The 22,649-nt window shown below is 39.9% G+C and overlaps 1 protein-coding gene across 1 annotated transcript in view; it reads left to right on the top strand.

Moving 5' to 3' along the window:
- The window catches only part of Txlnb (taxilin beta), a 48,547-nt gene that overhangs the window by 8,833 nt on the left and 17,065 nt on the right, over window positions 1–22,649 (top strand). Inside the window, exons 3-7 of the mRNA XM_076926920.1 lie at window positions 1,898–1,989; window positions 7,975–8,145; window positions 13,885–14,079; window positions 16,592–16,711; window positions 20,861–20,935. Of these exons, the coding sequence (XP_076783035.1) occupies window positions 1,898–1,989; window positions 7,975–8,145; window positions 13,885–14,079; window positions 16,592–16,711; window positions 20,861–20,935 (653 nt within the window). The remainder of the gene's footprint in view (window positions 1–1,897; window positions 1,990–7,974; window positions 8,146–13,884; window positions 14,080–16,591; window positions 16,712–20,860; window positions 20,936–22,649) is intronic.

Genomic DNA, 22,649 nt, shown 5'->3' on the forward strand with positions numbered 1-22,649 from the left:
GGTAAGACTATCCCAGGAGAGCAGTCTTCACATGCCTACATCCGTGGCTCTGAAGCCCAGGGTGAAAGAATGGTCTGGCCAGTACAGACCACCCAAGCTTCCAGAAGAGTAGCTGCAAGTACATGCCCAGCAGGAGCGGATCATAGTCAGCCACAAAGGGCAGTCAATCATCAAGGGTTTTGGAGGAGAGCTAGGAGCTGGTGGAGTCCCACTTATAGCCAGTCTTAGGCCACTCTCAGATCTGAACTGATTCACTGAGCCAACACAGACCAAACATTAGGAATGAAGTCATTTTCTTCTAAAGACTTTCCACCTTTGATTCACTATCTTTTTCTGCTATCAAAATTTCTCAGGAGAACTTAGAGGAAGTCACCTTGATTAAGTCTTTACAATGTCAGCGGTAATTATGTAACATTGGTGTTTTCTGGGACTTTGATATTTCATCTAGAAAATTAAACTGGCTAGCTTGGATGTCTTAAAAGATCCTGTTAGACCCAGAATTTTGCAATCCAATGTAGGCTTGCCATATTTAATAAATAAGAATAAAAGATGTCCACTAGAATTGAGTAACAAGTAAATAATGAATATAATTATTTATAAATATGTCCTGTGCCCTGTCTTTCAAAGGCAACCCTAACTCCTGACACACCTGCCTTTCCCCTAATTCCTGACACACCTGCCTCTCCAGGATAAAAGCAAGTATTCTAGCCAGGGGGATATGTTGGTTCTGAGGGAAAAGGTCGCACCTTTGCTTACGTTCTTTAGCACGTTTATATCAGGAAACTCGTTGCTCTCCTCAATGACCTGACCTCCTCTTCTATTACTGTGAGTAGATAGAGCCATTTCACAAATAGATGAGAACAGGAAGATTCCTGCACCCGGGCAGCATGGCTTGCAAATCAGCGGTCAATGTGGATCTGAGCATCCCAGATATTCCTCTTGACACCTGCCAGATGGTTGACTAGCACTGCAGAGAAGTAAAGCTATAGGAGACAGAAGGAAGAAGGAAGCAAGATCCTAAATCTCTCTGGTGAATTATCAGGACCATACGAGTGATAAAAATATAGCTTGATATCCAACTGAGGAGGGAAAAAAAAATCTACTGTCAGCAGAGATTAAGGTCTAGGTAGAAGAAATGACTGCCTAAGAAGGCTGAGCCCAAATTCATGGAACACACACACATAGACGCGCACACACACACACGCACGCACGCACGCACGCACGCACGCACACACACACATCCATGAAATATCTCCCAGGTTTAGATCTTTCCCCTTTTTATTCTCTGGTAGGCAATATAATTAGAGTTACTCCCACCCAAAGAGGAGAGGACTGGTTCAAAGGGCAGTACCAAGATAATATGGGAAAACCAGGCTCAGTAGATTGCCAAGACTCTGACTTGGGCTGGAGTACCATCAACATCATGTACTGACACTGTTGTTTCCTTCTTCTCAGTAGTTTTGATTAGCTGTTCTCTCTCTCTCTCTCTCTCTCTCTCTCTCTCTCTCTCTCTCTCTCTCTCCATTCTCTCATTATTTAATATATGATATGGATAATCTATCATGCCATAAAGTTGGTGCTGTGACCTTTAAAATATTAAGGACACACAAAGGAAGAAATGAGGGTGAAGAAAAAAATTTGGAGACTATTGCGTTACCAAGTGTTCGTTGAAATTCTACCATGGATTTGACTCTGCATCACGTGAGCTAATCCTTACTTTGAAAGGCAAAGGTCATCCTTTCTTACAGGAAGAGAACACTAGCTAAGGCTCAGGAGGCTTCTTGGTTTGGCTGAGGTTTGCTCCTAATTTGCAATATAATATACTAGTTCCTATCACCTGATCATCTGCTCAACTCTCATTTTATTTTATTTTATTTTATTTATTTTTTTTTTTTAGGTAAAGAAGCTAACTTGCTCATGCAAAATCTGAACAAGCTGCAAGCACCTGAAGAAAAGCTTGATTTTTTATTCAAGAAGTATGCTGAATTGGTAAGATTTCTGATCAGTTCTATCTGTCAGGAAGCCACCAGCTTTGGTCAGTGCTGAGAAGAGAACATGACTTTTCATGAACATCATTATAGAACACGGCTACACTTACCAAAAACAAATCATCTCTAGAGTCACTGAATGCTAGGAGAAAAGTATGTTTAAGGAGAAAGAAAACCTGACATGTAACAATAGAAAGGGCAGAGAAGGTAACACTTTCCCTGTTCAATTGTGCAGATAATGGGGTGGGGGGGGGAGGCAAGAAGGAGTACAGATAATGGAAATTTGTGAACATTTTATAAAGTTAGCTTTAAAAACAAAATTATCTCCCCTATAAAGATGAATGACTATCGAACTTTCATTCAGCTTCTATACCTGTGTTTCTCAAAGGCTACAAGGGGAAATTCAAAGTGGAGTTAATGCCACCCCACAGTTCTTGGTACACAAGAATTCTAGAAAATCACTGTCTTCTGTGCTTTCAAATTGGCCAGTAAAGGCAAGGGCTTGGTGAGCACAGTACTCTGGTATCAAGGAAGCCTCATGAAAACATGCTGGGATATGTGGGTGGAAAAAAAGACAGCCAAACACAAACATCTGAAGTGTATGTACCATTGCCCCCACTTCACACCAAGAAGTGAGATATATAGAACTTCATTTTACTTATTTTTTCTGTGTATGCTCTTTAAAAAAGCCACTGACTTGTTTCTCCTGAAGAAGCAGCAATAGGCAAATGAAGTGTGAGATGCACAGAACTTCCTCTGGACAGGAGGTGAACCACCTCCATTGCAGGGGTAGATGCGTTTTACAGCTAAGGATGCTCCCATTGGTAGTATCCCCCATCTTCAGTCCAGCCCCACAAGAGGCCCTGAGCCTGCGGGACAGCCTCCCTTACTAAGTAAGCATCAGGCCACAAAACCCACTGACTGCAGTCCTGTAATCCCTGTGTCCTTTCCTTCTTCTGCCTTGACACATCCTGTTATGCAGAATCATGATGTCGTGCACACAATACAATTCTGAAACCCTGAGTGTCTGCCTGTTGGCTTAGCTTTCAGTTATTTTTAATCACACAAACCATATCATAATGACACAAGAGATTCAAATAAACAAAGCAATATTTCTAATCCATCACCTGAAACACAAACTCTGTTTGATACGTGCTCCTTTCCAGCTCCGCGCAGCCAGCAGTGGAGTGACTTCCACCACATGGCACATGAGTTGATATTTTGTTTTCTTGGCTCATGTGGCAGTTTCTTATGTAATTCGGTCTGTATAAGCATATTTTGTTAAATTTGTGTCAAATTCCATTAAGTGCTATAAAAATGATAATATTTTGTATATGTTAATTGACACTGGAAATTAATGTGGCGGTAGTTATTCCTTAACCACTCTTTCCCAAAATAACCACACAGAGACCTTTTACTATTTCAAAGCTTAGGCCTTAGCTGGGCAGACTTCTCAACTAGCTCCTCTAAGTTAACCATCTAGTCCCATCAAGCCACGTATGTCCATCTCCTCTGATGTCTCCTGGCAAGAGGCTTTTCCTCTTTCTTCTTCCCAGAGTCCCTTTCTCCCTCCCAGGAAGTTCCACCTATCTCTCTAATACTGCCCAATCATAAGCTTTAGTCTTCTCTCTCTCTCTCTCTCTCTCTCTCTCTATATATATATATATATATATATATATATATATATATATATATGTGTGTGTGTGTGTGTGTGTGTGTGTGTGTGTGTGTGTGTGTATGTATATATACATATATACGTATATATATACATATATATATATTAATGCTGGGAGCAAGGTCTGCACAACAAAAGCTGCTGTATGTGTGAATTTCCTTGTCTTGGAGAAAGCAGATCGAGGAGTACAGGACTTAGCATTTTCATACAGAGCAGCACCAGACCAACCTCATCATTGGCTGATTCAAGAGACAGTGTCCTCCTGCTTCAGAAGCTAACACTTTTGTGAATGCCATCATCAGAAGCTAACACTGTTGTGAATGCCATCATCAGAAGCTAACACTGCTGTGAATGCCATCATCAGAAGCTAACACTGCTGTGAATGCCATCATTTATTAGATTTGTCCCTTCTTCATTATGATTTTAAAAAAAAGTTGTAGAAATAGGATTACTAGATCAAGCAGGATGCATGCTTCTTTGTTTTCTAGTTTTATGGCTATGTTGCTTGCTAAAATAAGGGTAGAAAAATTACAAAGCAGCTTAACACTGACTATCAGCAATTTAAATTAGCATAACGTAAGTTGGAGGTCAAGGATACTTTTTTCCAAATCTGAACCACATTTGCATGTGTCACATTGCTCTGACTTATACACCTGTGTTCTTGTTTTCAGTATTTTTTGTACTGTCTGTCCATCATCACTTCAACCCAACTACTACATACCAAGGCTGTTATTATTTATTTTCTAGCACCATTTGCAGGTGCTTGGCAGGAAGTAGGAAGTATTCTTGACTTTACCTGATGCCCTTCATGGTGCTACATTGCCTGAAGAAGAGTTGCCTCTCTGGTCAATAAGGTGGATTATTTCAAGAGCCAGAGCTACTTACTGTGGTCCCAGGAAAGTACCAGTGCTTACCTACTGTGCTAGATAAACAGTCAAGCCTGTACAAGCCTTACAACACTTGGCATTTGTCTTATCCTCTATAACAAACTAAGGTCTCAGAAGCTGACCCAAAGACCAACTAGATTTCTATTTCAGGGAAGAAAAATCATAAAAAATTTTAATTAGTTACTTGGAGATAAAAGTCTATTTTCTTGTCCAATGGTTAGGATATTAGTATAGAAAATGTCTGAAATATGGAATAAACTGTCAACTTCAATACTATAAATCTACCTGCTGTTCGAGTTCACTCATGCTTACAAAGCCTGAAGCATTTGTAATATTATCTGGCATTGTGTTGATCAGTAAATAAGAATATGTTCATTAATAAGTAAGGATACTTCATGACTACATTCAGAAATGGCATTAGAAAAGTACTTTCCGGAAATTTCCACAACTTCTATATACTTAAAAGGAATCACTAATACAATTCTAATTTAACCATTGACACCAATTGCGCTTTCATTTTTTTTTAATTTAATGAAGAAGAAAAAATAAGAAATTTCAGATAAAATCCTTTATACCTATTGCACATTTCCAGAACTGTACCTATGTGAATCGTAAAATGCACAGCCAGCTCTGGGCTGAGGTTGACTCAACTGCAATATGTTCACTTTCATTCATTAAAAACCCCCACCCAGACCGCCATTATCCCATCACCTCTCTGTCTACCTTCATCAGACACTCTGACCCAGAACCAGACAGGTTAGATTCTCTTCCTGTACACATCTCCTTGCCCGCTGAGTCCTCTGAGGCACACCCAGTTGCCCTAAGCAGGTTGCTATCCTTGCTGGACCTCCATTCTCTTACCACCTCCCTGCCAGAACCTTACAGCCCAAGTATATCCACCAGAGATCCTACCATACCAGGATCATCGAGGTAAATCCTCCTCCCAATACCTACTACAACAGCAACATCCGGGGACTAAAGCCATCTAGATAGCTAACAGCTTGTGAAAGAACACAAATGACAAAAGCCAGGGCAATATAACATCATCAGAGCACAGCTTATCCTACTACAGTAAGCCCTGGATATCCAAACATAACTGAAACACAAAAACCCCTGCACTCAAACACAAGCACAGAAGTCTGAGCTATTTGAAAAAAGAAATCATCCAGCTACTAAAATATTTAAAAGTTGGGAGTCTTTCATTTTAAAGTTAAGGAAAATAGATCTGTCTGGCTAAAATGTGCATGATCTTATAACACAGCCAAAGATTAAATATGGCAAAGCATAAGTCATCTATCTTCCAACTTACAAAGCCCAAAAAGTGTATTTGCTTCCTGACACACAAAGAAAGTCACAGAGAGCAGTGTTCAGAGGCAATCATGTATCATGGAGCAATGGGTGTCTCTGCTGAGAGATATTTCTGCATCTCATAATCAGATGATGTTACCGCCATACAGTAGGTAGAGGCACCCAGATTGGTGTTAAATAGTCCAAAATACAGACGATTTCACATGATACAAAAATATGTCCCATTATGTCAACAGCAATGAACTTGAAAAGTTCGACATAAGGTGTAGTGCTCAAAAGTAGAGCCCAATCTATAATAACAATACATCAATTTCAAGGAAGAAAAATCCTGCTATAATCATGGGAAGTTTTACATTGTCTAATCATTATTGTACAAAATGAAAAGACCATGTCTATCTCATGAACAAGAGTTTAGGATGAAAATTACATAATTCAAGCTCAGACTTTGAAAGCCAGAAGCCCCGGCTTTTCAAGAAGGAAATTAGTGCCAGTCCCTATTTCCAGAAACGTGGTTCTCTTTTTCCGATCTTAATTCCTAAAAAGTGGAAATTGCACATGGCTATAAACTTAGACTATCAAATGTGCATATTCTTGGCTTAATTTGAAGAAGGTTTAAAATGATTATTTAACATGGTAGAAGAAAGAATAAAACAAGATATGAATTGAAGAAAGTATGGCAATCTTCAAATACTTCAGAAAAAATAACCCAACAGACTTTAAAAACAGAAAGAATTAGATATGGTTCCACGTGGAATGTATATCCATTTCTACCAGGCTCTTGGGGGCACCAGAAACCCCTAGCATCTAGAGAAACCCAATAGCTCCCCAGGGATTTTTCTTGCTCTTAGCCAACATGGCTATTAATAGAATGGTCTCCTCCTGGCTTAAACAAAACTCAGGCACTAAAGAAACCAAGTCCAGTGGAGTAAACAGTTATAGACCAAACTCTGAGCTTGTATGTGGCTATGCTAGTGTTCAGACAGACACTAACACTCCTAGAATTTACTGCTCTCTCTCTCTCTCTCTCTAGAAGCTTCTGTAGGCTGTTTCCCATGCTCCCTCCATTAGAACTAAAACTTCACAATAATGCTACCAGGTTTAGCAAATAAAAATACCTTAGGTCCAATTAATTTTACATTGGACAAGTTTTAATGAAAAAATGGTCCATCCAATATTTGGAATATACTTATATTAAAATTATTTCTTAATATCTGAAATCTCTGTTTATTTAGTCATTCTATATCATATCTGGCAATCCTACCCACATATTTTAGCATCCCAAAATGGACAGTGTAAGGTTAAAGTGGTTTCATGCATCTGGGTTACCAGAAACAAGGGTCATTATGTCTTTGCTGTAGGCACAGAGAGGTTGGGGACAGAGTTTACAGGCAGCAGGGAATGTGAAAAGCAGCTGTCTTTCATGCCAGTGTGTTTATACAGCAGCTGTTTCTAATGCTTTGGTAAAAATACTGTCAAGGCTTTAGTGTTGGGAGGTATACTTTCTCTTGCTTTTTCACACCCAAAGAATTCACATTTAAACCCCAAAAATTATAAAAAGAGAACTCTATTTTATATATACCAGGGTGTTGTTTCTCTCTTGCCTATTTAAAAAAAAATGTCACCGTTAGCTTATTTTCAGAAAGAATTAAGAGAGCAAAATATGTACCAAGCAAACAAATTGTTGGCCATAGTCTGAATACAAGATACTGCCATGAATTCCAGCTGTTTCCAGATTCTCAGGTGTGTCTATCTTTTTTTTGGATAGCACTAGATAATATCATTAGACAGACAGACAGACAGACAGACAGACAGACACACAGAGAAAAAAAGAAAGAAAGAAATGAAAGGAGGAGAAAGAAAGAAAAGCATTTCTCGACAACCAAAAATAATCAAGAAAGAGGATGCTAATAGTTACATAAAAATCATATATATTATGCTCTACAAACTATACACATTATATAGTGGTGGCACTTATCAAGTTCATGAGCTGCCAGAAAGGCGGATGATTAAAAATAGCTCGAAACAACCACACAGAAAGCCCTTAGGCTTGCTTCTTTTCCGGGAGCTGCAAAGACATCCGTGCTGATTTCTTTGCCGCTTCTACCCCCACATCTAGCTGGATGAACATCGCACTGAGCAAAAGAAGCTTAAGCTCCTACTGAAGCAGCAGGCTCAAACCCAGCGAGAGAAGGACCAGTTGCAGAGTGAGCACAACAGAGCCATCCTCGCTCGAAGCAAACTTGAGAGTCTGTGTCGGGAGCTACAGAGGCACAACAAGACCCTAAAGGTATGTGATTCCCCGGGCTTGGAAACTCGTTTCTTAGCAAGCTGCATAGACATAGGTCTCCGCTATCTAGAGAAAGCACAGTCAAGTCAAATACTAGTTCTGCCACTCACTCACTTGTGATCTTCAAGTTATTTTATTTCTATGAATGGTTCCTCATCTTCTGACTATGTGGTCAGAAGGGGGGAAAAGTGAATGAGCTTCCACATGCAAGGAGCATAAACAGTGACCCAGAGCGGAGTGTCAATCTCCTTTTGTTGTTCTTCCTAGGTTGAGTTTTTGTTTGTTTTGGTTTTGATGAATTGATTGTTTTTGATATCCCTTAGTTTATTATTTAATTATTTTTATTTTTTACTTTATGTGTTTGGGTGTTTTGCCAGCACAGATGTTTGTGCATTTCATGTGTGCTTGGTGCCCAAGGAAGCCAGAAGAAGTCATGGGAACCTAGTGTTACAGATGGTTGTGCTCTGCCATGTAGGTGCTGGGAACTGAACCCAGATCCTCTGGAAGAGCAGCCAATGGTCTTAACCTCTGGGCTGGCTCCATATACCTTAGTTTTCTCTTAACATTTTTGTAAAAATTCAACATTATATATTTATAATGAATTCTACATGACACACATGTAGCTACATGATAATTCTACGTGTAAGTCTACATGTAGCTTAACTGACATGATAAAGGGAGGTGGACAGTCAAAGTATTAATAGTTGTCTGAAAAAAGAAGCTACTTAGAAAACCACAAAACTACTCTTCAAGACTTAATTATTCAGCCTAAAAATAACAGACTGATCACTTCTTTATGTCTGCACGGGTCTCATTAATTGCAGCATGGGTCCTCAGTAGTGTATTTAATATGATTACCAGCTCCATTCAAAAGTAAGATGCAGGGCTCATTAAATAAGTCTGTTGTTTGCATCCACAGTCCGATTTCCAGTGGTAGACCCAAAAGCTTCAGATATTCAGGAATGAATCAGACACTACTTTTGTAAGGACATTTGGGAAATGGGAAGCCAGCGTGCTGAACTGTGACTCTCACGTTGCAAGCTGGAGAGGATGGGAATCTGGGCTTTTTTGCAATAAGTGAACTAGAACCACCAGAAGTCCAGGTTAGATGGGGACCTGGAGACAAGTTTCTCCATCTTCAACTCAAGAGGTAGTGTTCTGAGTTTACAAAAGACTCCTGGCTTTCTAAAAGTACCATAAAGTGAAGAAGGGATGGGTGGGAATGTGTCACTGGAAAGACTCAAAGGGAGGGAAATGTAGCTTTGACTCCTTAGGACTGTGCATGCTATGTCATTTGATCCGACAAATGGCCTCATGGGAGTTCCTATCCCTACAGATGAGGAAACTCACTGATTCTATTCAGTCACTTTACAGCCATGAAGTGTCGAAATAAGAATTCAAACCCTAATTTATCTTTGATTATTTGCTCATGGGCTACGGCATGTTTCATATGTACAGCTAATCATGGATCTGCTCTCTTGATGAACACCCAGTGTATGCTTGAAGAAAATGCTGTTCAGTTGTTGTTCACGCAGTATTCCATACACGACAGTTAGCATTGGAACCATCAGTACAAGCCCAGCATTAGCTGTAGAACAGACTACTCCTTTCAAATACATCAAGTTTTGCTTCTTGAAGCACTGATGTTGGATTTATTCATATTCACCTTCAGTCTTTCTGAAAAAACTGATAATTCTGTCATCATAAACATTGGATAATATTTATCTTGAAATTTACATTATCTGACATCAACATAACCCCTTAAGTTTTCTTACTTTCTTGTTTGTTTGTCTGTACAGTATATCTCTTTTTATCTGCTCATTTTCTACCAGGGTCTACAAAGTGTAACTCAGCAAGACAGGATAAAGCTACAGATTGATTTTTTTCATATGCAGCCTGTCTGCCTTTAACTGCAGTGCCAGTCCATTAACACATAAAGCAATGACCGATATGAGTACATTAAAGAATAGATGCAGTGTTTACTTGTTTGCTGCATACTTTCCATCTCTGTCTGTCTGTCTGTCTGTCTGTCTCTCTGTCTCTGTCTCTGTCTCTCTCTCTCTCTCTCCCTCTCCTGCTCTCTCTCTCACCTGTTCCTTTATTCTTTTCCTGACTCCCAATCCAAAGATTCTTTAAATTATATTATATTTAAATTATACTTTCAACTTATCTCTTGGATTTTTAAGTTATAACTTATTGCATTATTTACAGTGGTTAATCTGTGGTTACAATCAACACTTTTAACTTCCTAGTCTATTTAGAGGTAGAATTATAATACATTATATTGTAGAAACCCTGTAGCTAAGAAAGTTCCATTATTTCTCCTATCTTTAAGTTAGAATTTTCTATGTATACAATTCTACGCATTTATGATGCTCATGGGATGACAGAACTGCTTTTGTCTTTACTATCACCTGTATTACTTGACAAATGAAAAGAAAAACTGTGGTTTTCTCTCTGCCCAGATTCTTGAATTTCCTGATGCTTCTCTCACTTGGTCTAAAGCTTCAGCAGCCTTCCCCGCATCATTTCCTCTCTACCTGAAGATCTCCCAGTTAGGGCCTGTGGGCTCCAGTTCTGCTGCCATTCAGTTCTCTGGTTTTCTATTATCTTTAAGATGTCTCCTGTTTATTTATTCATTTGCTCTTCCTATTGAGAACTGTAATTATTGGATGTTGCACTTGCCCACCGATAGGATCTTCTTCCATTTTATTCTGGCCTCCATTATTCTGATGGTGACAGCAGCCATAACTTGAGCTGTTACTCCTCCTCATGTGACATGTAATTTTCCATGGCTATTTCCAACCGATTTCTAGCAATGTCTTATTTTTAGAGCCTTTGTATCTACTAACAGTCTTCTGCAAGTATAGATCGGCGTCACTCAGAGGTTGGAGCAGTTTCTCTACAGTTAAAATTTTTCTCCCTCTCTGATGCTTCTCTTGAAATGGTTCTCTCATCTTTCAGTGGTTATATAGTTTCCCAAATTTCCACATTCTTGCTTTTCTCTGAAAGATAGAAGATTTTCCTAGGGATATTTAAGACATCTCATGCTGTTTCCATGTCTTCCTACAAGCTAAAATCTGTTTAAAAGGGGAAACGGTGAGAAATTTACGTTACATCACACCAAGTGCCGAGACTCCCAGAGTCTATAGATCTTATATGTAGAAGACAAAACTTGGTGTGCCTGCCTTTGTAGGCACAGCCTGAGCATGACATGCTAAGAGAGCATGATCAGTTTCCTCCACCTCCGTACATTTTAATTCCTTATAAATTTTTTCTTCAGTATGCTAAACACAAAGGCACACCTTAATAATTTAGATAAAGGCCAGTGAAGGTTTGAGGCATATACTTGTCTCGGCATCTCCTACAGATCCTTGTAGGAGTAAATTTGAGCCTGAAACTATATTGTACTTTCTAGTACAATGTGAGTAGTGGCTTAAGGAACAGGATTTTGGTAAAGAAATAAGTAGTATTTGTTATCAGAATATCACAGGAGCTTAATGTGGAAAGGACTATAGCAATCATCCAGCCAAGCTACTCATGTGTCTGCACACAAGTGAATAATGAATTAACCATTAAACAAACGTTACTGAGCACCTATGGATTACGTGCCAGGTGTGGCATCAGTTCTAGGTATATGATGAAGTCTACAAACTTGTTTTCAGCTTTGGTCTCTGGGGTCTTATTTGCATTAGTGATTTTCACTTTGTACAATATGCTTGATTAATTTTAAAAATTGTCTCAGACATTGTCCAAGAGATGGCACATTCTTTAATCAATGAACTCAATTGAATAACATTTGACAAAATTTATTTTTGTCTAGTCGAAAAAAACAACATAGAATGTTGGTTGGTATTTGGGAGGATGAGGCAGGAGGATCACAAGTTCAAAGATAGTTTGGGCTTCCTCCTATTAAAGGGAGAGGCAATATAATACAAGACTCAAGCTGCCATTTAATAAGTCAGAACAGAGTGGCTTGACATATGTTTAATAAGGTATGCTCAGATATGGAAAATATCAGACTTTCTCAGAATCATGGCATAGCTTTTTCATTAATACATGGAATATTTATAAATAAAAATAAAATTAAGATCATAGACTATATAGTCATATGATTTATAATTTGGGGACTTCTAAGTATATCAGAAGCAATGAGGTGACAATCACTATCACAGATATGTCTGGTTACTCTTAAGCCGATAGTTGCAACCATTTTTAGTGATATATATATTTAATAAGTATACAGAGATAAATGTTACCTCAAATAATCTTTAGATTAGGCAAAATCTCTTATAATCTCTCTAAGAAGTTACAGTGTGATGAAATTATAATTCTGATGGCCAACAAGTTAGGCAATGTGTTAATATTATATAAGAAAGATGGAAATGAGTGGTAGATTAAAAATTCCAGAGCATATATTTTCCAAATCAGTTCTTGTTTTGATCACATTATTCCATTCTAATAAAGACTTGTACAATTACTTCTGCTAAAATAATTCTCTCCTTCTACGTCCTGTTCCATAATTTGAAGTTGGTAGGCAGTGTAATTTCACTTTCCCACAGTGAAGAGCGTGTTCCCATTAACAATTAACCAGAACTGAAAGGGATCCAAAAGCGTGTATCATCTGTCAGCCGTGTAAATGTGTCTATCTTTGGGATAATGTAGCGAGCACAAACCCTTTATTCTGAAAGAATGAAAGGAGCAATTATAACACAGATAATTCCTGGTGTAAATAGAGAAATGTGGGCACAGTATTAGTGGTTAGTGACAAATGTGGAGTTTTGAAGTCAGAGAAAGAACAGGAATAATATAAAACTTTCAGTTCCTAGATGGTAAGAAACGGTAAGGGTGGGGATGCTGGTAAATGTCTCATTGTTTCATTTTAGACTTAAGGATATTTCAACCTTATTACCTTCTAATTCAAAATTTATGTTGCAAATATTTTATTTATGACACACAAAGTGATTGTCCAGGAATGAAATACCCAGTATATCTGGAAAGATTCCTTTTTCTACCTTTGAATAGCTTGTATTAAAGCTTCCTGATAATATATCTTTACTACTGAGAATACTTGCTGCTCTTGCTGAGGGTCCAAGTTCAGTTCCCAGCATCCATGTAAGGTAGCTCACAATCACCTGTAACTACAGTTTCGGAGGATCCGTTGCTTTCTTCTGGCTTCTCTGGGTACCCACACGATTCGACATGTATTCATTCACAGAGACATAAACATAAATAAAAAGAAAACCTAAAAGAAAAAATAAGTTTATATTATGATCTCACTTATAAAATCTGGGTGATACAACTGTGGGGTTAATATTTCATGGTTTTATAGAATAGCATTACATCTATTTCTCTCTGCTACACACCACCACCACCACCCTTCCCCTGCCACACCCCTAATCCCATCTGTCAATGGCCTTTCCCCCCCACCCCCCACAGCTAAAAGATCCAAGTCTCAATGTGACTATGTGACTCCCAGAAGTCTCTGCAGGTCATTCACTCAGTGGGAGACTCTTCAGTTTTAAAGGAAGCCTTCTCATGACCGAGCCCAGCAGCCCTAAGTGACTGCATTCAGCAGTTCAGACTTTTATTTGGAGATTGGGCAACTTTAGCTGCAGAAAACAAAAAAAGAACCACTCTGTTTACTCTGTACATTGCTTCTTTTGGTGACATTATCCTGAGCTCTCTAAATCATGGGCACCTCTAAACCAGCGCAAAATGTCTTCTGTTCATGCACAGGAGGAAACCCTCCAACGAGCACGAGAGGAAGAGGAGAAGAGGAAAGAGATCACAAGTCACTTTCAGACTACCCTGACGGATATCCAGACTCAGATAGAACAGCAGAGTGAGCGCAACATGAAGCTATGCCAGGAGAACACAGAGCTTGCAGAAAAACTGAAAAGCATCATTGACCAGTACGAGCTCAGAGAGGAGGTAAAAACAACATCAAACAGCTAGCAGAACTCTCCACAGGCCCCGAGAGGGAGGGGCTTGGTTAAGAAGAAATTCACCTCAGTCCTCTCAACTGTTAATTGTTATGATTGGATTTCTTTTACTAACCAAAATAAAAACAGACAGTCCTACAAAACACCTGGCTGAGCAGGAAACAGAAAGTGCTGGGCTGTGGGCACAATCATCCTGCAAAGTCCTTGGGTCCTTTAAAAATCCTTCCCATGTAGACAAGAGAGAACCCTGTTCTCTTCATTGGGCTCACAGTGTCATCTCAATTAACAAGCTGATAGTAACACTAATAATGTAATAACCATAATATTATTTATTTAGTGCCTAATTTGTGTCAAGCAATGTATTAGGTCATATACTTCGCACACAATATGTCACATGTCTCAACTTTACTATCAAGCACAGAACACTATCTATGTAAGCAGCTCTGTGCCTTGCTGTGCCCAAATATCTACTAAGAAGCAACATAGGGGAGGAAAGGTAAATTCTGGCTTACAGTTTTGGAGGACTGTTCCATCGTGGCACGGAAAGTATGGCAGGAGGAGGGGAAGAGATGTCTAACTCGCACCCCCGAGCCTTGCATCCGTGGGAGAGAAAGCACGAGACGCAGAGATCGGGTAGTTACTGCAAAACGAGGCTTTTTAATCTGTATCACACACGTGGAAAAACTCGGAAGGGGTGAGCTGTGGAAGGGGTCTGGCTTAAATACAGTCTAGAGTGACTTATTCACTTCTGATTGGCTGTTCGCTCACCACCCAACATTCAGTGACTTTGGCACGCCTTTCTGCCTAGCGGCTGCACAGATAATTGTTTACATCCAACTTGGGGTGGCAGATTATATTGCGGCTCCTTACAGAGATGGGGGCAGGGTCAGGTAGACAGTTGGTCACACTGGTCCACAGACAGAAAACAGAATACAGGATTCTTATACCCAGCCTACTTTCTCATCTTTATTCAGTCCAGGACCCCAGACCATGAAATGGCATTGCTCACAATTAAGGTGGGCCTCTCACCTCAATTAACCTCATCAAGCTAGATGATCTGTCACAGGCAAGCCCAGAAGTTAATCCAATGCAAACAGTCCCTCAGAGGCATGCCCAGAATCCTCTCCCCCCAGTGACTCTGGATCTCACCAAATTATTAATATTAGCCATAGCACTTGCTGTCTTTATGTATGAAGACAGTGGCATAGGGAGAATATCACTCATAGTCACTAAGATTTTTATTTTCAGTATTTTATGTTAATAATATAACAAGTGACTGGGTTGGTAATGTGGCAAGATTTTATCAAGAAAACAATACTTGAGTTGGTAGCACACAGCCATAGAATTTAGGGAAATCAGGAAACTCTTCATAGTGAGCCATAGCGCCTAGCTACTGTCTTCTCTTGTGAGAAGGCTTGACACCATCCAGGATAGAAGTAAGGATGGAGAAGAAAAAAAGAGCCGATGGGAAAATGTCTGCTCTCCACAAAACAGAGCTCAGCTAGGAATGGCCTGGAATATTAGTTTCATGTTCCCAGCACTGGTTCTATTTAAATCCCAATACAACATTCTGTGTGTCTCCTTTCCGATGAGGCCTCTTAGCCAGTCAGCCACCCTTCAAACAGAGGTGGTCCAGAGGTCAGGAAGACAGTGAATGACTGTCAGTTCAGGGCTGAGGCCAGGTCATGTTATCTCTAAAGGTTAGTCAGCTTTTTTTTCTCTTATAAGAACTACTTACGAGACAGCTTATTGAAAGAAAAGCTTGTTATGGTTCACAGATGTGAAGGTTTCAGTCCATAAGCAAGTGACCCCATCATTTTGGGGCCTATGTCAAAGTAGCACATAGACATGGTGAGAAAGGTGTGGCCAAGCTGAGATGCTCACTTCATGGTAACTGGGAAGGTAGGGGTGGGCAGTAACTGCCAAAGACCAGAAGGTCTCCTAGAAAACCCCACCTCTGAAATTTTCTACGATATCCCAATAGTGTCAAGCTAGATACCAAGCATTTAACATTTGGGCAGCATCAAAGCAGCTGAGTAAGCATTCGGGAGTCCGTATCTCTGTCCCACACATCAAGGGATCATATGCTGGTACTCTGTGATGAAAATTCACTATGACAAATATTATTTGTGTTATTGTTAAAAAGTAGTCCTACAATCATGAAAAGGGCCGTAATACCAAGCCAGAGTACAGTGGAGCATTATCTGGAAGGTTTAGCATAATGAATAGCATCATATCAACTGTCTTCCAAATTGGGAAAAGTCATGTTGGTAAACTTTAGGCATTAATGCTGCTGACCTCTGACATCACCACCATTTGAAGCTATCTCTGGATAGCGGCAAGTTGGAGACCCTCACCAACTTATGGCCTTTAGTGAGGCCGGGTTGTCTATTCCTTAGAAATTGAAAAACTAGGAAATTTGTATTGTGAGAATTGTTTCCTATTTTTACATTTCTATGCATTGATCCCAGGCCCGGCTTTTATACGTTCTTCCCCCTTAGCATCTGGACAAAATATTCAAACACCGAGAACTGCAGCAGAAGCTGGTGGATGCGAAACTTGAAGAGGCTCAAGAAATGATGCAGGAAGCAGAGGAGCGGCACAGACGGGAGAAGGAATATGTATTTATCCTTTTAGTTGGTGTGAATATGTAATGTATCGCTTCCTCAGAGGCTCTCTAGGAAAGCTATCTGACAGTGGCAGAAGATCACTTCACTCATGTAAAAGCCCACACACCGATGAAGAAGTAAATGGGCTAGCCCAGTAGGAAACACTGGGCCTGTACCATTATTCACACAAAATAGTCATTCAACATACTCAACAAGTGTTTTTCAAGTGCCTATTATCTGCTGAGAGCATTTTAGGTGCTAGATTATAGCTGTGAATGAGACAGAGAAGGGCCACCTCCTACCAGGCAGATTAGAGACGTGTGGAAAAGGATGCTCAGCAGTGAGCAAACAGGGAAGGTTATTTAGATAATAGTAAGTCATCAGGCAAACAAGGAGGAACTGAAATGGCGCTGGAGCAGGGGACTTACATAGACTGAGTGATGAGGACAGGTGGAGAGGATGTGCCAGCAATGTTCTGCCTCTTAAGGAACTACCTCATGAGAGTCTTCTCCAGCAAGGGTGTGTGTCAGTGAAAGGCTCGATGTTAGATCCAGCATGGCCTCAGGGAGTCGGGGAAAAAAGAGATGCTAGATGTAAAAATATTTAATCTGGGGTTCATACCCTGCCTTAGATCATTTAGTTCCCAGATGAAAGACACAAAACCTTTATATTCATAAAAGCCTTTAAAGCACTAGAGCTGGGCAGGTATCTATCCTCTAAGGTATTAGCATCTACTTCCCTATCAACAGCCCCGAGGTCTGACTTGCCATGTTCTGCCATGTTCACTCTTAACTTCAATTAGCTAGCCCTCATGGCCATGTTTTCATGATCCATCTAACCCATGGTATCTTCTCCTCTCTCAATCCTCTTCTCTCCTCCTCATCCTCCTCAGACCCCAAGCCTGGGAACCAAATCCCACCTACCTCTCCTCTGCCCAGCTATAGGCTGTAGGCATCTTTATTTAACTAATAGTTAAATTAATGGAGTAATGTCACATAGTATTATTTGGGGTGTGTGTGTGTGTGTGTGTGTGTGTGTGTGTGTGTGTGTGTGAAGATTCTTATCCCCTAGGCAACCAGGGCCAGTATTTAGCATCCTAATACACAAAACAGACAAATCTTCAGCAGGTGCAGCAAGTAGAGAAATGTTCAGGATATGGGAGTAAGCAGGCTCAACTGTGCAGCTTTGTAGGACTTGGAGAGAGAGTTGACTTTTATTCCAACTATAATGGGGAATAACTGAGCATGTTTAGAAAAGGAGATAACGCGATTGGTTTTCCATATGTAAAAGATTAATGTGCCTCCTGGATGGAAATGGAATAGAAACAAGATGATGGGGAGGTGGTCCCAGAACAGTGAACATGAGATGTGCTAATGATGGCTTGGATTGTGGAGATGGCCGCTAAGAAAAAGACATGGAGACAGGGAAGCATTCCTTCAAGATTCTCGCATCTGCCAGTTCAAAGAGGATAACAGAGAGGAGGTGTGATCAAGGCTGACTGCTGAGTGACTGCAGGAACTGGGTGGTGGTATTTTTTTACTTCTCTTTACTCCACGTAGCCCCCAGAAACTACAGGGCCATTGCACAGATAACAGAACTGAGGCCCAAAGAGGACACATGGCTAAGGTTTTACACTGCTAAGAGATGGCAATGTGTTTCTAATCCACATGCATCTTTCCCTAAGCCTAAACTCTCTGTGACACTGCAAGAATTCAGAGGTATGTGTCAGCAGCATTGCTAGAGGGAGAGAGAGATGGGGAAAGGAGGAAAAGATGTATGTGTACACACACACACATACACGCATACATACATACATACATACACATACATACATACATACACACATACACACATACATAAACACATACATACATACACACACATACATAAACACATACATACACACATATATATACACACACATACATACATACACACACATACATATATACATACATACACACATACACACACATATATACATACACACATACATACATACATACACACATACATACATACACACATACATACACACATACATATATACATACACACATACATATATACATACATACTCACATATACACACATATATACATACACACATACATATATACATACATACACACATACACACACATATATACATACACACATACATACATACACACATACATACATACACACATACATACACACATACACACATACATACACACATACATATATACATACATACTCACATATACAAACACAGAAATAAACACAAACATATATACATACATACACACATATACACACATATATACATACACACATACATTCATACACACATACATACATATACACATATATACATACACACATACATTCATACACACATACATACATATACACATACATATACACATACATACATACATACATGCATACACACACATACATACACACATATATACATACATACACACATATACACACATATATACATACACACATATATACATACACACATACATTCATACACACATACATACATACACACATACATTCATACACACATACATACATATACACATACATATATACATACATACATACATACATGCATACACACACATACATACACATACATATATACATACACACATATACACACATATATACATACACACATATATACATACACACATACATTCATACACACATACATACATATACACATATATACATACACACATACATTCATACACACATACATACATACACACATACATATATACATACATACACACATACATACATACACACATACATATATACATACATACATACATACATACATACATACACACATACACACACATACATACACACACACACATGCACATACACACATGGATTGAGAGATCTGTTAGACAGCTGTTAGGCCATTCACTCAAGTGACTCACTTGACATTTGACCAGAAGCTTTTTGTTTGGCTGAAAATACACTAGAATCACTTAATTTGTTACCATAGAAAAACTGCAAAATAATCCCACTTTTCAATATGACAGAAAAAAAGTGAAATTGGACAACAAATCCTAATGGCTGGTTTATAAAACCTATCCCTCCTGACCACTGCACACATGCCCCCTTCCCCTCAGCTTGCAGCAATGGCATGTCACTTCTGGATGGATGAGATATCAAGTCCAAACCAGAGGTTTCTCCATACAATCAGAATAATAAAGGACATCCAACATGCTGGGCCTGTCAGCTCCAAAAGCAGGGATAGCAGACCTCTACCACAGCCTCAAAATAACCCTTCTGAGCTCTGGGACAAACCTAAACCAAAGACTACAGCTATGCATCAATATTGACTAATAGGTATTTGTACATCTTAAGTTAAAACAGCATGCTCACCCATCAGCTCCCAGCTCAACCATGTCTAACTGCAGTGGCTTATATGAAGGATTCTTTGTGGCAGTGGAGTGAGGTCTCTTGGTGCCAGAGGGCAGAGTTCAGAGCAACCCATCAAACATCTCCGTTGCTCAAATGTGCTGCATGGGTCACTGTGAGCCAACCCTCTCAGGTATTAGAAAAGCAGAGATTTCAACACACACTCCATACACCCTAGATTATATTCTCCAAAGGGAGACCTACCTTTTACTGATCCCCTGAGGAGAGTCAGATGCATGTTTGAATTGCTGTGTTGAGAACCAGGGATAAAGAAGGAATGTGTATTTCTTAAATCATCATGTGTTCTGTGGTGGAGAATAACTGCATGCTAATATAAGGGACCAGTGCTAATATAGTAAGCAGGCAGCAATGCCCGGGTGGGGAAGTCTGGAGATGCTCAACCTAAGGTTGATTGACAGTGATGGTAGAGAGGATTGCTTTGGAAACTTCTGACCAATGGGACTGGCAAGAGGTTAGATTTTGTGTGATTCATACTTGATTTGGATACTTATTTTTTTTTTAATTAAAGCCATTAGTTTCCTTGGGAATCAAACACATGTATTGTTTTCTTTGTCAACTTAAATTTTGCAAAGTCTCTCCCCTCAAAACCTACTTAATGGAGAGGAGCATAAGAAGAAAGACGGTTTACATACATACGATAAACAAAGGACAATTTAATCACAACTAGACTTTCTTTCTATGCATTCTGTTTTCTCACAGTTGCTGAACCAGGCGGCAGAGTGGAAACTTCAGGCCAAAGTGCTGAAGGAACAGGAGACTGTGCTGCAGGCTCAGGTGAAGGGGGGAGACCAATACGTGGAGGGCGGGGGTAGCCTCCTTCTGGTACCAAGGGTCTGCAACCCAAGTTTCTTTGCACAAAGCTTCAGAGGTAGCAGGGGACGGCGGGTGAGAGGGAACAAGTTCACAATGATTACATTTAAGAGAATATTATGTCTATGCAAAAGAAATGACGTGAACTGACATTATGTAGCCAAGAGGTTTGCAGACAAATGATGCCATCAAGGTGGTCAGTAACAGCAAACTGATGTCCAGCGTCCCACCTCTCTATCATATTTCTTCTCTGTCACCTGATCCATTGCCCAACTAAGGTGAGAGCAAATGTAAAATCTGCTCAAAAGCACCATTTGTAACTGTCAATCCTAAACAGTCCTCTCATTTTGATACTGTCTATAATATAAAGAAAATGAGAAAAATCGAGGCAAAAATATTGATAAAGACTGACCTGGTCAGTGATGAATGGCTGGGCGTGGTGGGAAAGTCGAGAGTCCTTCTGACTTGGCTTCGTGTGTTGATGGCTTTGTTTTTATCAGACTATAGAGTTCCCATTTCAGGCTCAAAAAAATATAGCCCCCTGCCTCAGTTGGCTCTATGCAAAAGCCAGGCCAATTTATCTTCCCTTTTGACATTGGGTTCTGGTCCTATAGGGAAACATTCCGTATTGTAGGCCACAGAGGGACTCCGGCCCAAGCCCTAAAGGGATGCTAAGTTCACAGAGGACATGGCTAGAAATGGAGACCATCAGAAGCCTTCCACATCAGGCAGCATTAAGACTGTAAATGTCTATGTGTCAAGAAAACCGTTCTAAAGCATATTTATGCGAGGTATACAGAGAATGCAATGGAAATTATTTTCCCCGATATAATCTATCCTTTGAGAACATTCAAAAAAGTCTTCAATCTAGTTAGATAGAGGTGTGAAACATAATGTTCCTGGATCTTCACAGAATCACAGGGTTCAGAGTTACAAACTCGGGACCATCTTTTGAGTCAGCTGCAGAAACTATCACATCATGGTGTCAGGAGCGCAAGCCATGGTCCACAGCTGCTATCTTGTGGACAGTAGAAAATAGCTGTGATGCTACTGTCTAGGAATAGAGAAAGTCTAGACAATCAAGCCAGAGCTTCTGGTCTGTCCTCTGCTCACTAACAGCACAAAGCCGGAGAGAAGCAAAGGACACCGCTTGGCAGTAGGCATTATTCACACTGTCTACTACAAGAAATCACTTAGCTAAATGAAGATAATGAAGTTGAAAAATATAGATTAATATTAGATTCTAGCCAAGAGAATGATTTAAGAGGCTTCCATCAGAGTCCAGAATGTGTCTATGTCGTATGTCCATGACCGTCCATGTCCGTGTAAGTGTACAGATTTGCCCATGTGTATGTGAAGGCCAAAAGTCAAATTGAGTGTCTTCCTCACTCACCACCCACCTTATTGTTTGAGACTTGTCTCCAATAATTCAGAGCTCAGTAATTCGACCAGACGTGCTGGCCAGCAAACCCCACCCATGATCCCCCTGTTTCCCGTTCATTTGGTTTTTGGATTACAGAAGCACACTGCTATGCCTGGCTTTTTGAATGTGGGTGCTCTGGATCGAAAGTCAGATCCTCATGCTGGCATAGCAAGTGTTTTATGGACTCAACCATCTCATAGAACCAAGGATCTAGGAGCTTAAAGATGCAGGAAATAAAAATAAACAAATGTGATC

This window comes from Arvicanthis niloticus, chromosome 28, assembly GCF_011762505.2.
Source record: "Arvicanthis niloticus isolate mArvNil1 chromosome 28, mArvNil1.pat.X, whole genome shotgun sequence".
Lineage (NCBI taxonomy): Eukaryota > Metazoa > Chordata > Mammalia > Rodentia > Muridae > Arvicanthis > Arvicanthis niloticus.